General features: G+C 39.7%; 2 protein-coding genes across 14 annotated transcripts in view; one reads left to right on the plus strand and one right to left on the minus strand.

Moving 5' to 3' along the window:
• PLEKHA3 (pleckstrin homology domain containing A3) overlaps window positions 1–13,425 on the plus strand; it is a 138,927-nt gene that overhangs the window by 125,156 nt on the left and 346 nt on the right. For 7 of the 13 annotated variants that reach the window (XR_013828673.1, XR_013828674.1, XR_013828675.1 and 4 more), the window contains one exon: window positions 3,133–3,261. The exons of 1 other annotated variant lie outside the window; for it this stretch is intronic. The gene's annotated coding sequence lies outside the window, so the exon portion shown is untranslated. Of the gene's footprint in view, window positions 1–3,132; window positions 3,262–10,074; window positions 10,185–13,425 lie in introns of those variants that run through there. 5 more of the 13 variants (XR_013828681.1, XR_013828682.1, XR_013828672.1 and 2 more) reach the window with 4 other exon arrangements.
• The window catches only part of TTN (titin), a 283,020-nt gene that overhangs the window by 75,706 nt on the left and 193,889 nt on the right, over window positions 1–13,425 (minus strand). The window contains exons 200-224 of the mRNA XM_079924045.1: window positions 13,063–13,359; window positions 12,756–12,942; window positions 12,169–12,284; window positions 11,777–12,076; window positions 11,364–11,663; window positions 11,165–11,270; window positions 10,879–11,075; window positions 10,490–10,795; window positions 10,113–10,391; window positions 9,264–9,563; window positions 8,862–9,164; window positions 8,383–8,748; window positions 7,772–8,074; window positions 7,341–7,640; window positions 6,204–6,500; window positions 5,814–6,098; window positions 5,430–5,723; window positions 3,808–4,107; window positions 3,392–3,700; window positions 3,113–3,303; window positions 2,287–2,716; window positions 664–972; window positions 382–530; window positions 263–295; window positions 39–168 (exon numbers count right to left, since the gene is read on the minus strand). Of these exons, the coding sequence (XP_079780171.1) occupies window positions 39–168; window positions 263–295; window positions 382–530; window positions 664–972; window positions 2,287–2,716; window positions 3,113–3,303; window positions 3,392–3,700; window positions 3,808–4,107; window positions 5,430–5,723; window positions 5,814–6,098; window positions 6,204–6,500; window positions 7,341–7,640; window positions 7,772–8,074; window positions 8,383–8,748; window positions 8,862–9,164; window positions 9,264–9,563; window positions 10,113–10,391; window positions 10,490–10,795; window positions 10,879–11,075; window positions 11,165–11,270; window positions 11,364–11,663; window positions 11,777–12,076; window positions 12,169–12,284; window positions 12,756–12,942; window positions 13,063–13,359 (6,387 nt within the window). The remainder of the gene's footprint in view (window positions 1–38; window positions 169–262; window positions 296–381; window positions 531–663; window positions 973–2,286; window positions 2,717–3,112; window positions 3,304–3,391; window positions 3,701–3,807; window positions 4,108–5,429; window positions 5,724–5,813; window positions 6,099–6,203; window positions 6,501–7,340; window positions 7,641–7,771; window positions 8,075–8,382; window positions 8,749–8,861; window positions 9,165–9,263; window positions 9,564–10,112; window positions 10,392–10,489; window positions 10,796–10,878; window positions 11,076–11,164; window positions 11,271–11,363; window positions 11,664–11,776; window positions 12,077–12,168; window positions 12,285–12,755; window positions 12,943–13,062; window positions 13,360–13,425) is intronic.

Genomic DNA, 13,425 nt, shown 5'->3' on the forward strand with positions numbered 1-13,425 from the left:
TGTTCTTATTCCATAATAACTTTTAAAGTCTTTCTTACCCATGACTTTAACTCTGCAATTTGCAGTCTTTTGTCCTGCTTTGTTCTTGGCTGTGATGCTGTATTTGCCTGAATGAGATCGTTTACATTCCGGAATAATAATTACGGATGAGTTTTCAGCAGTCTCCAGCTGTACAAAGAAAATAGCAGTCATACACTGAATGAAATCATAGTAGTATTGAAGTCAGTCCGATTCTGAATCATTTCAGTTTTTTGTTTTTTACCTGTGCATCTTCAGGTATGTCATGAACCCCATCCTATTAGAAAAGAAGATAGTCAGTTATAGTGTAAATATTCCTTAGAGTGAGTCAATGGGAGATGCAGAGAATTATAATTTTCTTACCTTCATTGCCTTCTTTGCCTTTCCATCAAATTCCCAAGATGATTTTGGTGTTGGGCGTCCCTTGATGACAGCAGGAATCCTAATCTGTGTGCCAGCTTGACAAATCAGACAGTCTTGTGCTCCAATGTCAATGAAAATTTCTGGTACCTCTGTAATACCATGGATAATGTAACAGGATTTAGCTCACCTTTTTCAAAAACGTAATTGAGATGTCTTCAACAAATGAATCAGTTTCATAATAAGATCAAAAGATGAATACATAAATGGATTAAGGACTAGTACCTTGAATATCAGTGGCAGGGATCTCTCCAGTTGTATCACTTGGTTCAGATTCACCAGCTTCATTGACAGCTTTCACTCGGAATCTGTACTTCCTGAGCTCTTTCAAATTCGGCACCACACATTCACAGGTAGTTAGAAGTTTGTCTGGTTCGTTTACGCTTTTCCAGTCAGTAGTACCTTCTTCTTGCATTTCTACAATGTATCCTTTGATCGGACTGCCACCATCTTTGGCTGGAGGTTTCCACGCTAGTGAGATGCTTGACTTTGTTTTATCTTTGACCTCTGGGCGAGAAGGTGGCCCAGGTGGATCTAATAAAAAAATAAATTAAAAAAAGTCAGATTTTGAAGCTGGTGGGATGATAGATTTATATACTATAAGAATGTTTTACTATACCTGACCATATCTTATTTTTAATCTATTAAAATATTAAAATAGGGATGCCAAAGGAATAAATTACCTTCTAGAGAAGAGAAATATAAGAAAATCTATCTTCATTTAGCATTAATGCTAAAACAAAGAAAGCAAACAACTAACTGGGAGTAGAAAGATTACTGACTAGCTCTAGATAGAGAAATATTCTATTTACACACAATTGGTGAAAAGCTATTTTACTTTTGAGGTCCCTTTGAAGAGATTCTGCAATATTCTCTACTAAAAGCTTATTTTAATTTAACCTACCATAAAATTAAGATTAAAAAATGATTTCATCATTAGCTGGTAAACCTTTGAACACAAACTAATCTTAAGCCCTTTACTGTAGCCGTTGACCCTGTCCCTAATCGGGTGACAACCCATCACATTTCTGACAGTGCTTTACGATTACGGAAATTCTTTTACTCCATTCATCTTTTTAACCATAGCTCTTTCCTCTCCAGTGCCTAGGACAGCTCTTTGCACATAGCATATGTTTACTACCAGCTTGCAGGATGAATGACTAATTCATTTTTTATATATGCTCTGTATAGAACTTAGATTATTTTAAGTCTTTTGAACAAACAGCTGAATTTTTTTTCCCACAGAAAATCCATTTATATAGCAAATGAAATTAATCATTAAGGTCATGGTATTTTAATTTTTGAACCGATCTGCTCATAGATCTTTCAGAATTGTTTTTTTCTTTTATTTGACCTCACAGACTGTGCTTGAAGATCTTATATCTTTATTCAATATATACTATTGAAAATTTAACAACCTTTTGCTTTTGTTGAACTCCTACTGGAGGGTCTGACTGTTTAGTGAGGGAGATAATTTCCACAGTAGCTAATTAATGAGAGAGAGGTTTATTTAAGGTATGGGAGCAGAGAGGAGCTTATAGTCCAGGGTCTTTGTTATTGTGATTCCTCATACAATACTAGATTTAATCTAAGTGTTTAAACACTGTATGAGTTTTTGTATGTATGTGTATGCATATACATGTATATGTACATATTAGATATGTGTGCATAGTGTGTGTATATATGTCTACACACATACCTATATACTTCTGATAGTCTATAAGTATGAAACTTTTTATTTTAATAAGTGAAATAATTTGGCATAGAAATATACAAGAACTTTAAGAGCAGAGCTATCCATTTAGTGGCTTTGCCCTTGATAAATTCCAGAAATGGAAGTATACTTACATATGGGATCTCCTGCAACAGCTAGGTCTGATGGTTCACTGGGAGAGCCAACTCCTGCAGCATTTATTGCCATCGCTCTGAACTGGTATTTAACACCTTCAATCAAACGGGGAACATTAAATTCCACGCCTTTCAATCCCACTTTGGTTATCGGTGCTCGGCTAACACGTGACCAGTAGGCACCTCCCTCTTCTCTCTTCTCCAGCCAGTAGCCAGTAATTGGAGAGCCACCGTTGTCCAGAGGAGGAGTCCAGCTCACTAGCATCGACCCTTTGGTGCGCTCCAAAACTACTGGCTTTCCCGGAGGTCCAGGAGTGCGATAAGGATCTTGAATGACCACTTTATCTGATTTGCATTCATCGCTGGTTCCATATTTATTCACTGCCCTAACTCGGAACTCATACTGACCATTGGGGATAAGTTTCCAGATCTAGAAATCAGATGAACAATAATTTCTTAAAAACAATATACTTACATTGATTTTCACTTGTTTTAAAATTCCAGTTATTTTGGTAGGGAAGACTGTAAAAAGAAATACTTCTATAAACTCAGTTATCTGAGTTTCTCCACTCAAACGTGGAGAAAGTCTTTTAAGATGAGAATGTGTAAATTTATTGCACCTAATAGTGGCTCTCTCAAGTCAAAGAGGATCTGTATATCAAAGTATTTACTAAGTGGCTTTATGTGCAAGATGCTAAAAACTATACTTAAGCTTTTTGTGTGTGGTTTTGAGTTTAATCATTAAATTCCAAGGTCATGCTAGAATGATGTTAGTTCAGAGTTATGTCCTTTAAGTGTGCATAAGAAAATACTTAGAAGAGTTTACCCCATATCTCCTCTCTACAGCAGTGTTGGTGACTTCTTCCCATTCAGCTTTCTTCCTGCTTGCATCGCGTTTGTCAATGACATAATGGGTGATTTCACCCCCACCATTGTCTAGAGGGGCATCCCACGTTAAGTGGCAAGATTCAGCTTTAATGTCAACAACAGCAAGATTTCTTGGTGGGGACGGACGATCTGAAAAGGAACCAAAGGAGGAGATTGAGAAGCAAATTCTTAAACAGACACTGGATTTCTTTTTTTTATAAGAAAGCGTGTCGCTTACCGTATACTTCAACATGGACATTTCGGAACACTGAGCCAAGGCGATTAGAAGCAGTCACCGTGTAAGTGCCTTTGTCCTCCCGGGTTGCTTTGGGAATGCTAAGCTCAGTCTTTGCCTCACTTCGGGATACTTCTTCCTTGGTTATCTTAAGTGCATCGGTGGGTTTTTCAATCACAGTTTCATTCTTGGACCACTCAATTTTAGGCATTGGAAGGCCTGTCACATCTGCAGGGATGTTAACAGGCTCTCCCGCCTTAACTTTGATGGTGTCTCCTCGAACAGACAGGCGCAACTTAATAGTTGGAGGCACTGCAAAGAGAAGGGAAAGGGGAAAAAAAATAGCAAAGTCATAAGGATGTTTGCTCAACCTATGAGATAAAGTGCATTAAAATGATTATTATGTTCAGATTCAACACCTTCATCATCTTGTATGACCACGTTAAGAGGCAGGGATGGTTCGCTTTCACCAATTTCGTTGACGGCCTTGACACGGAACTCATACATTTGGTGTTCATCAAGATCTTCAACCAGAAGAGATGTGGTTGGGCAGAGTCGCTTGTTAACTCTTTCAAAGTCAGGTTTGTCATGACGCCGTTTTTCAATGATATAGCCTTGGATGGGGCAGCCACCATTACTGCGGGGCTCTTTCCAGTCGAGGTTGATAGTGGACTTGGTCCTTTCCGTATATGTAAGCCTCTCAGGAGACGTTGGAGGACCTTTAACCAGAGGCAGGTTGAAATGACAAGAATGAAATAAGTATTCATGTAAGAAATCACATTTCAATTCGGATTAATTATGTGAAAAATAGGTTTCTGTTTGGCATATTGTTGCATCTGTCTTTAAAATCCTCAGAATATCTCAGTCAACAGAATTATAGGCGTTCATAGTCAGAATTTCTCTTAGTAAACTCTATAGTCAAGATTATTGATTAAGAATTGAGGTGCATGTATGCTTTTTTATATTTAGCATTTTAGATATTTTACCTCTGTCAGTGGGAAAGCTTCTAATTTTAATGACCTAGGAGGGCTGTCTGTGAAGTTTTGCTTTGAGTGACCAGCTGAGAGCAAGTGTTCCTTTCTTATTAACAGAAAATGGATATGTCTACTGAACACACTTTGGACCATGTTGCCTCAAGTGTGGGTTTAACAGGGGGTGGAAAGAGAATTTATGTAATGCTGCTGTAGTTTTGTGTCCTGAAGGACAAGATAGAAAGAATAAGCTTTGCATGGTGAAACTAGGCCCAATCCACTCTTGACTGTTATCGCAACCAGAAGCAGAGCTTAGTGGTAGAAGTCCAACTCTGTTCTGTTGTTTCTGGCACAACCTGAGCTGTAGTAGACATTTTGAGATGAGCTGTTACAGTGAGGAGGTAATTTTGTTCCTGTTTTTGGGTGGTGGTGGTGGCGGAGGAATAACTCCTCTGTCTCTTGGGGAACGGGGCATCCTCAAAGACTTGGCTTTCTAGGATGGGATGTCAGCATGCATTATCAAGTGTGTGTAATATTAGGGCTTCCTATTTGTTTATACGGGTCGAGGAGATCTCCTTTGGGTTTCCATTCTTTGGTGGCTCTTTCTGGTTTTGGTGCCCCCTCATCCTTCCAGTCTGGGGACCACTTGAGGGGCTAAAGAAAGACTAAAGCATTTACGCTAAGGCAGTTTTCTGTCCTGTAATCTTTCAGAAACAGTGAACTCTCTTTGACTACTGGACTATTAAATTAATTACTCCAGTGTATTTTCTTACTAAGATGTAATACTTCTAAACTATTTTTAGGTTATGCTAAGCTCCAGTGATTCAGGTTTTTCAGCACACAAAACCATGCCCAGTTTTGTGCAAAAATTACATTGAAATTATTGTAAACATGGTATAAAGTTGCTGGTAGTTATTTAGTTTACCTTTCTCATTACTTTCTCATTATTCCAGCTATAGATCTTGAGGAGACTGTTGGGAGCTTGAAGCCATAAAGCTCTATACATAAGTGACATAACTAGAAGCAATCAGTATTTACTTTATATACACAGTGAAAACCTTCTTTTTTACCTAGTGGATCAACTGCAAGAATTGGTCCTATTTCAACAGGAGGGCCACAGCCAAACTTGTTCTTGGCAATCACACGGTACATATATTCTTGTCCCTCAAGGAGACCTGTGATGTCACATTTAGACCTCTCAGTCTCTATTGGTTGTCTCCAAGTATGCATCTTAGCGTCCTTTCTTTCAATAATAAAGCCCGTGATATCACTTCCTCCATCATCTGCTGGATCAGACCAGTTAAGCAGACACATTTTTCTGTTTGTTACAACGGGTTTCAAATCAAGAACTGGACCAGGGACATCTGAAAAATAAAACGGCAACAAAAAAATCAATGCAATAAGATAGTATCACTTAGGAAAAATCCTGTGGAAATCCATGTAATATTCCTTACCAAAAACTTCTACCCGGGCTGCTGCAAATTTAGAACCACAGCTATTGGTAGCTGTAATCACATATCTGCCATGATCTTTTCTTAATGCATTCTTGATAATTAGTTCAGATTTGGTTCCAACGTTCTCTATTTCAACACGGTCTTTATCCAGCTCTCCTTCTTCTATGGTCCACACTTTTGTTGGCACTGGACGACCAGTTACCACAGCTGGAATTCTGAGAGTCTTCCCAGCCACGATCTGTATCCCAGCCCTGACAGAAACATCTAGTTCCACATTTGGAGGCTCTGTTGAAAGAGAACAGTCATACATTAGCCCAAGAAAGATGGAAAAAACAAAAAATCTCATACTGGGAAAATATCCATCATCTTATTTATGTAACTTTTAAGTACCTTGTGGTTCAGCCACAGTAACGGGTTCTGTTTCTCCAGGCGGTCCTTCACCTGCAGCGTTGACAGCGCTCACTCGAAGTTTGTAATCGGCACCCTCTCGGATTTCTTTGACAGTGTACTCACGGGCCTTGATCATCTTCTCTGTGCAGCGGGACCATTCATTTGTGCCAACCAGCTGCTTATCAACAAAGTAGCCAACAATTTCCCCACCACCATTGAAAGCTGGGGGTTCCCATGCTAGTTCAATAGTTGTGGAACTTGTGTCATTGACTCTTGGGACAGGTGGCCCAGGTGGAGCTAGAATGAATGCAGACACAGAAATCAAAACTCACTGATGGGTACTTCCCTGGCGGCACAGTGGTTAAGAATCTGCCTGCCAATGCAGGGAACACGGGTTCGAGCCCTGGTCTGGGAGGATCCCACATGCCACAGAGCAACTAAGCCTGTGTGCCACAACTACTGAGCCTGCACTCTAGAGCCCACGAGCCACAACTACTGAGCCCACGTGCCATAACTGCTGAAGCCCGTGTGCCTAGAGCCTGTGCTCCACAACAAGAGGAGCCACTGCAATGAGAAGCCCACTCACCGCAACAGAGTAGCCCCCGCTCGCCGCAACTAGAGAAAGCCTGCACTCAGCACCGAAGACCCAATGCAGCCAATAAATAAATAAATAAATAAATGTATTTAAAAAAAACAACTCACTGATGGTTTTAAAATGTGCAGTAGCTTATGTGACCCCACTTTTTTTTCCCACAGTGTGTTGCATGTAATATGGGTAATTGCTTTGTGAAGCTCTTAAGTTATAAATACAGATGTTTAAAATTTTACATTGCAACCTCAACATTTGTCTATAGTCATTGCTAGTATTTAGTTTGATTTTTTTTCCAGCTTGACTGAGATATTATTGACATATAACGCATGTAAGTTTAAGGTGTACAATGTGATGATTTGATACATGTATATATTGCAAAATGATTGCCACAATAATGTTAGTTAACACCACCACTGCCTCACATAATTACCACTTTTTGATAACACTTAAGATCTACACTCTCAACAACTTTCAAGAATATAAAACAGTACTGTTAATTATAGTGACCATGCTATACCCCACTTTCTTCTTAAGGAATTACTTACAGATTGGATCACGTGCTGTTTTGGGATCTGAGGGGGGACTGAACTTTCCAGGTCCAGCTGCGTTTTCGGCACATACTCTGAAGACATAGGTGAGTCCCTCTAATAGGCCTTCTACATTGGTCTTCAAAGAATTCAGAAGGTTTCGGTTGACACGAGACCAGTGTGTGCTATTCACCTCACGTTTTTCAAGCCAGTAACCCAAGATGGGGCTTCCATTATCTTTTGGTTCATTCCATTTCACTAGCATACTGTTACTGGTGACATCTTCCACAATGGGCTTATCGGGTGCATCAGGTGGTTCTGATTAAAATTAAAAAGGCATATTTGAATTAATTCCCTAGCATGACATGAAAATTCAAGTTTACAAGCTGTGATAATGTATATACCAACATATGATAAAAAGGCAAAGTTTAAATGCTAAAGATCCTTACCAAATGGATCTTTAGCTGTAAGTGGCTTTGAGACACATGGTGGTCCAGGCCCAAACCTATTTTCAGCTCTGACACGGAAGAGGTACTCTTTTCCTTCAATCAGCTTTGTCACTGAATATTTGCAATGTCTAAGTGTTGAAGTGATGACAATCCATTCTGAGTCAGGTTTTGCCTTGTCTTTCTTTTCCAAAGTGTAGTTTAAAATTTCACTGCCACCATCATCAAGGGGTGGTTCCCATTTACAGATGACTGAGGTCTTTCTGATATCTTCAAATACAAAGTTGATTGGTGGTCCTGGTATATCTGATATTTTGAAAGACAGAAGTGGTTAAAATTTTGTGTCGCACTGGAAAATGTAAATGTTTAGTGTGCTTCTAAGCTTCTAAACACAGTGTGCTTCTGTGACATAAACCTCTGTTTTTTCTACATCTGTCTATCTTTGTATCACATTAGCTAATGAATAACAAGGTCAGTTGATTTCTTTTACATAGCCAGGAGAAAAAATTGGGACCGAGGATACCTTGCTGAAGCTATTTCCCACTTCTATTAACTGCCCGCAAAACTCTTCTATTAACTTTCTTCCATTGGAAAGTGTAGTTTTACCTACTTACCTAGCACACTGACGGTACAAGGAGCTTTTGCAATACCATGGTCATTTTCAGCTTTGATCATAAACAGGCCATGATCAGGTCGGAGAGAATCTCGGACACGTAGCTGAGATTCTCCTTTTTTACTACTGTCAATACTCAAACGCTGTGTCAGAGGCAGGACAAATGGTTCTTCTTCTTGAACTTCTTCACCCTTCTTCCTTCTAACCAAGGGTGCTACCCGCTTCCTAATTTCCTCTGGTGTGATAACATTTTCATCCTTTAGCCACGTAATAGTTGGGTAAGGTGACCCAGAAATAATTGCATCGAGTGCTATTTCGTCACCTCGTCTCACTTCTAGGCTTGTTCTCATAATGACTTTCGGGGCATCTGCAATGATTAAAAACAGTAATTGTTTTCAATTCTGATTAAAATATCTGACAAAACCTTATTCTCATTTCTTTTACGATGGGAAAATGGCAAACCCATTAAACACAGCTTACCAATAGGATCTACTGCTTTGGTTGGAGGAGTGGCCCGAGAAGGTTCGCCAATACCAGCAGCATTTTCTGCTCGCACACGGAATTGGTATTCCTTTCCCTCTTCAAGGCCTTTTGCTGTATAGGTCAGGACTGGTACCAGGTGTTCGTTGCATCTCTTCCATCTCTCTTCACCCTTAGCAATCTTCTCTATGATGTAACCCATTATCTTGCTCCCTCCATCATACAAAGGTGGCTTCCATGTAATAGTCATTGCCTCAGCAGTAGGATTATGTACCTCAACGTCTACAGGTGGATCAGGGGGCTCTGAAGAACAAGAAAACACCTGTTAATATAGGGAAACCCATCTTCTTAAAAAAAATGCATATTAACTCTTAGCTCTATTACATTCATGCTCAAACTTACGCTTCGGATCTTGAGCAATGACTGGATTTTTCAGTTCAATATATTCGCCTCCACCAATCTTGTTGACAGCTTTAACACGGAAGAAGTATTCACCATTTGGTATGAGATCTTTGACAGTCCAAGACAGTTTGTTCTCACCAGACATGACTGGTATATACGTCCTCCTCCCAGCTTCTCTGCGTTCTAGGACGTAATGAAGAATTGGGCTTCCACCATCATATTCTGGAGGTTCCCAGGTTAATTTACAAGAACTCTTGGTCACATCACTTGCTTTAAGATCTTTGCATGGTCCAGGTAGTCCTATTAGAAATCAAATTGACAATTATTATTGTAACCTGAAAAGTCAGCATATTAAGAGCACACTCTGAGTAGGACATTGCAGGCCATTTTGCATCCTTGGCTCCCAATTACTAAATGTCAGTAACTTCCCCCTTAGTCTTTGTTCCAAGCAAAAATGGCCCCCCAAATTTCGAAACACCATCCATGTGTGGGGGGGAAGGGGGCAGAAAATGTTACCACTCCTGGTTGAGAACACTATGAAAACATGCAAATACAATTAATAAATGAATATTGGTTATTTAAACATTCTTTGGGTGTGCCATATCTTTTATTTAAATTAGTACTTCACATGCAAATAATTACAACAGAAGTAAATTAGTGTAATCAGAGTTTAAATAGCAATTTCATCTCTTCAGAATTGCTTTGCTTCTCATATGGGAAGAAATAATCTGAAAGGACACTTAATTTACAAATGGCCAGCTCATGAAGCCACTTATACTAACATTGCAGAGTTAACCAATTTTCCCAACAGGTGAGGAATGTCCGGTGTTTCATCAAAAGAATGATTACCTATGACTTTGACATTGATTGAGGCAGTTGCTGAGCCGAGCTTATTCTCCAGGGTAATGGTGTAAACTCCAGCATCTGCATGGACACTCTTGGGAACTTCAAGGTGTGCAGAGATGTGATCCTTCTTCATTGTTAATCTGTCACTTGCTTTAACTTCTTTGCCATCTTTATGCCAGCTAACGGTTGGAACTGGGACAGCTCTGAAGGGAACAGGAATGCTTAATTTTTCACCTTCAATGACGACAATGTCATGAGTCTCCAGATCAATTGTTGGCTTGCCTGTAAGAGATAATCCAAAAGGGGAAAAAAAGGGTGTGTCAAAATGCAGTGCATGAGTAAAGCCTACTTTATTAATTATAAAAAGAAACTGTTCTTACAGTCTGGGTCTTTGGCAACCACGTTTTCGGAGATTTCAGATGGCTCACTGACACCAACAGCATTGACGGCTCTCACTCTCAGAACATACTCCTTGTCGGGCACGACACCTTCTTCAACCTTGAATTTCAAGTCTTTTATTGGGCGAGAATTAACTCGCATCCATTTCTCAGTGCCTACTGGACACATTTCAACATGGTATCCTATAATAGGACTTCCACCATTTTTCTCTGGAGGCTTCCAAGCAATGGCAATATGCTTTCTCCCAGCATCAGTCACATGCAGATCAAGGGGAGGTGAAGGAGGACCTGAAAAGAGAGTGAAACATTCACATCCACAGTCTCATCATCAAGCTCTAGACAATATCCTTCGTATAATCAACACTACTTACTTGTTGGATCTTCAATTTTCAGGATTTCTGTAGGTTCGCTTGGGTGTCCAACTCCAGCTTCATTCTCTGCCCGAACCTGAAACTGGACCTCTGTTCCTTCAATGACATCAGTTACTTTAAAGTTACAGTCAGGTCCTGAGGTCTTTGCAGCTTTCACCCAACGGGTACCTAACTTTTCTTTCTTCTCAATGACATATCTGTTGAAATAACAAAGCACTTCGTGAGCATGAATAAAGAATTTTCAGGTGAATGTAAATTTTTCTTTATGGGTTAATTAAAATTCTACCTCTGTATTGGTCTTCCACCATCATTTTTAGGTGGTTCCCACTTCAGGTCAACATGTCCTTTCGTCACATCAACCACTGTCAGAGCGTAGGGTGGTCCAGGGGTGGCTGAAAGCAAAATATTCAGTGGTTAGAAAAACCAGGGAGAAAAGTGACAATCCACTACAAATGGTGTCACAAAGATGAAGTTAGAGAGCATACTAAAGGTGTCTTTGGCCAGGACAGAGTCCTCGACTTCACAATAGTCACTCTGTCCTATGGCATTTTCTGCAGCAACTCGGAACACGTATAAAGAACCCTCGGTCAGTGGGGTCACTGTGCACTTGGTGTCCTTGACAGTTGTGTCCACTGTTTGCCAGCCTTTCCGCCTCACATCTCTCTTTTCCACAATGTAGTTGGTGATGGGCGACCCTCCATCTTTCTCAGGAACTGTCCACTTTAGGTCTGCTGTATTTTTTGTAATGTTGATAACTTCAAGCCAGCGAGGTGGTGATGGGGGATCTGAAGGAAAAAAAAATTCAATTTCTTATTGTCCAATATTCAGTCTTCACTAAATTTTCTAGTAGTCACTAAGAGATTAGATAGCAGGGATGAAATAATTAAGAGTGACTTACAAAGTTTCTCCCGGCAAAGCACAGAGTCACTGGGTTCGCTGGGTTCACTTTCGCCCGCCTTGTTCACAGCTCTAACTCGGAATGAGTATTCTTGCCCTTCCATGAGCCCTGGGAACAAATGCTCGGTGGTGGGAACCCCTTCGGCCACTCGGACCCAGTCCTCTGTTCCAGTCTTTAGCATTTCAATGACGTAAGAATCGATCTTTGCCCCTCCATCGTGTTCTGGCTTTGTCCAATTCAGCATTAATGATGTTTTGCCTACATCTTTCACGGTTGGTTTTCCAGGGGGCCATGGAGGATCTGCAAGCCAATGAAATGAAACCATTATTGAGGTTTGCCAAAAGGAATTAATATAAGCTTCAAAATAATCACAGAAAATATATGAATAATACCTATGGGATCCTTTATTAAGATTGGCTCAGTTGGTCTGCTTGCTTTTCCAGGTCCAGCAAGATTTTCAGCCAACACACGGAATCTGTATTTTTTCTTATTGGTAAGACCTTTCACTCTGAATTAGGAACAAAGTGTGAGTTGAATACCACGATAAGAAGGAGAAACCTCTGTTTATTTCACATAGAAGCAGCTAATTTATTTAAATTGTGAAAAACTGGTTTGGATATTTAACTGAAATATTTCAATATAAATTAAAAATTGCCTTTTAACTGTCACACACTTTAGATTTGGTCACATGTACCAATCTAATTATAATATCTATAATAATAATCATTACCATAATATACTAGAGGACCAAACACTTTGGAACTTCCAGACAGTTTATATTTTATGGTAAGAAATTAAGAAATGTGCCCTTCAATGGAATTTATATCATTTTTGAAATTATGTGGTAATAGAAAAGATAAGTAAAAACAATTTAAAATTTTATAGTAATATATAATCAGGTATAATCAAAAGGAATGCTAAAGAATGAAAATTTATATACACTGCTTTTTTGACATCTTAATGGAGAGCTTGGGCGTACCTGTATGTTGTATCCTTTATTGGCATCTTATTGCATCTAACCCATTTATCAGTATCAGGATCTAATCTTTCAACCCAGTAACCCGTGATGGGGCTGCCACCGTCATCATCTGGCTCACACCATGTGAGGGTCACTGCATCCTTAGTGATATCAGAAGGTTCTAGGCGAGTTGGAGGTCCAGGTGGATCTATAGACAGGATAATCATACGTGTTATATGTCCTGTATATAAATATGACACCTAAATCCAACTTTCACACAAGTATCTTTTTTTTTTTTTTTTAGCCACCTGATTAATGAGAAACTTACCAAACTGATATTTGGCTGTTATTGGAGTGGCCTGAACTGGCTCACCGACACCGTACATGTTTTCTGCAGCAACTCTGAAGATGTATTCTTTATTGGGTGTTAATTTGGTTGCCTTGAACTTTGTATCCTTGACAGTTGACGAGAGCTTGTGCCACATATCACTGTCGGTCGCTCTTCTCTCCACGACATAGTTTGTGATTTTAGATCCGCCATCATCGCGTGGTGGGTTCCATGTGAGAAGACATGACTCGTTGGTCACTTCCATGATGTCTAAAGCAGCTGGGGGTCCAGGTTTATCTGTGGATGACAGTACACACTCAGAGAAAAGCATTTGTTTAATATGTTTTATTTTCAAAAGTAGCT

Source organism: Stenella coeruleoalba, assembly GCF_951394435.1.
Source record: "Stenella coeruleoalba genome assembly, chromosome: 6".
Classification (NCBI taxonomy): Eukaryota; Metazoa; Chordata; class Mammalia; order Artiodactyla; family Delphinidae; genus Stenella; species Stenella coeruleoalba.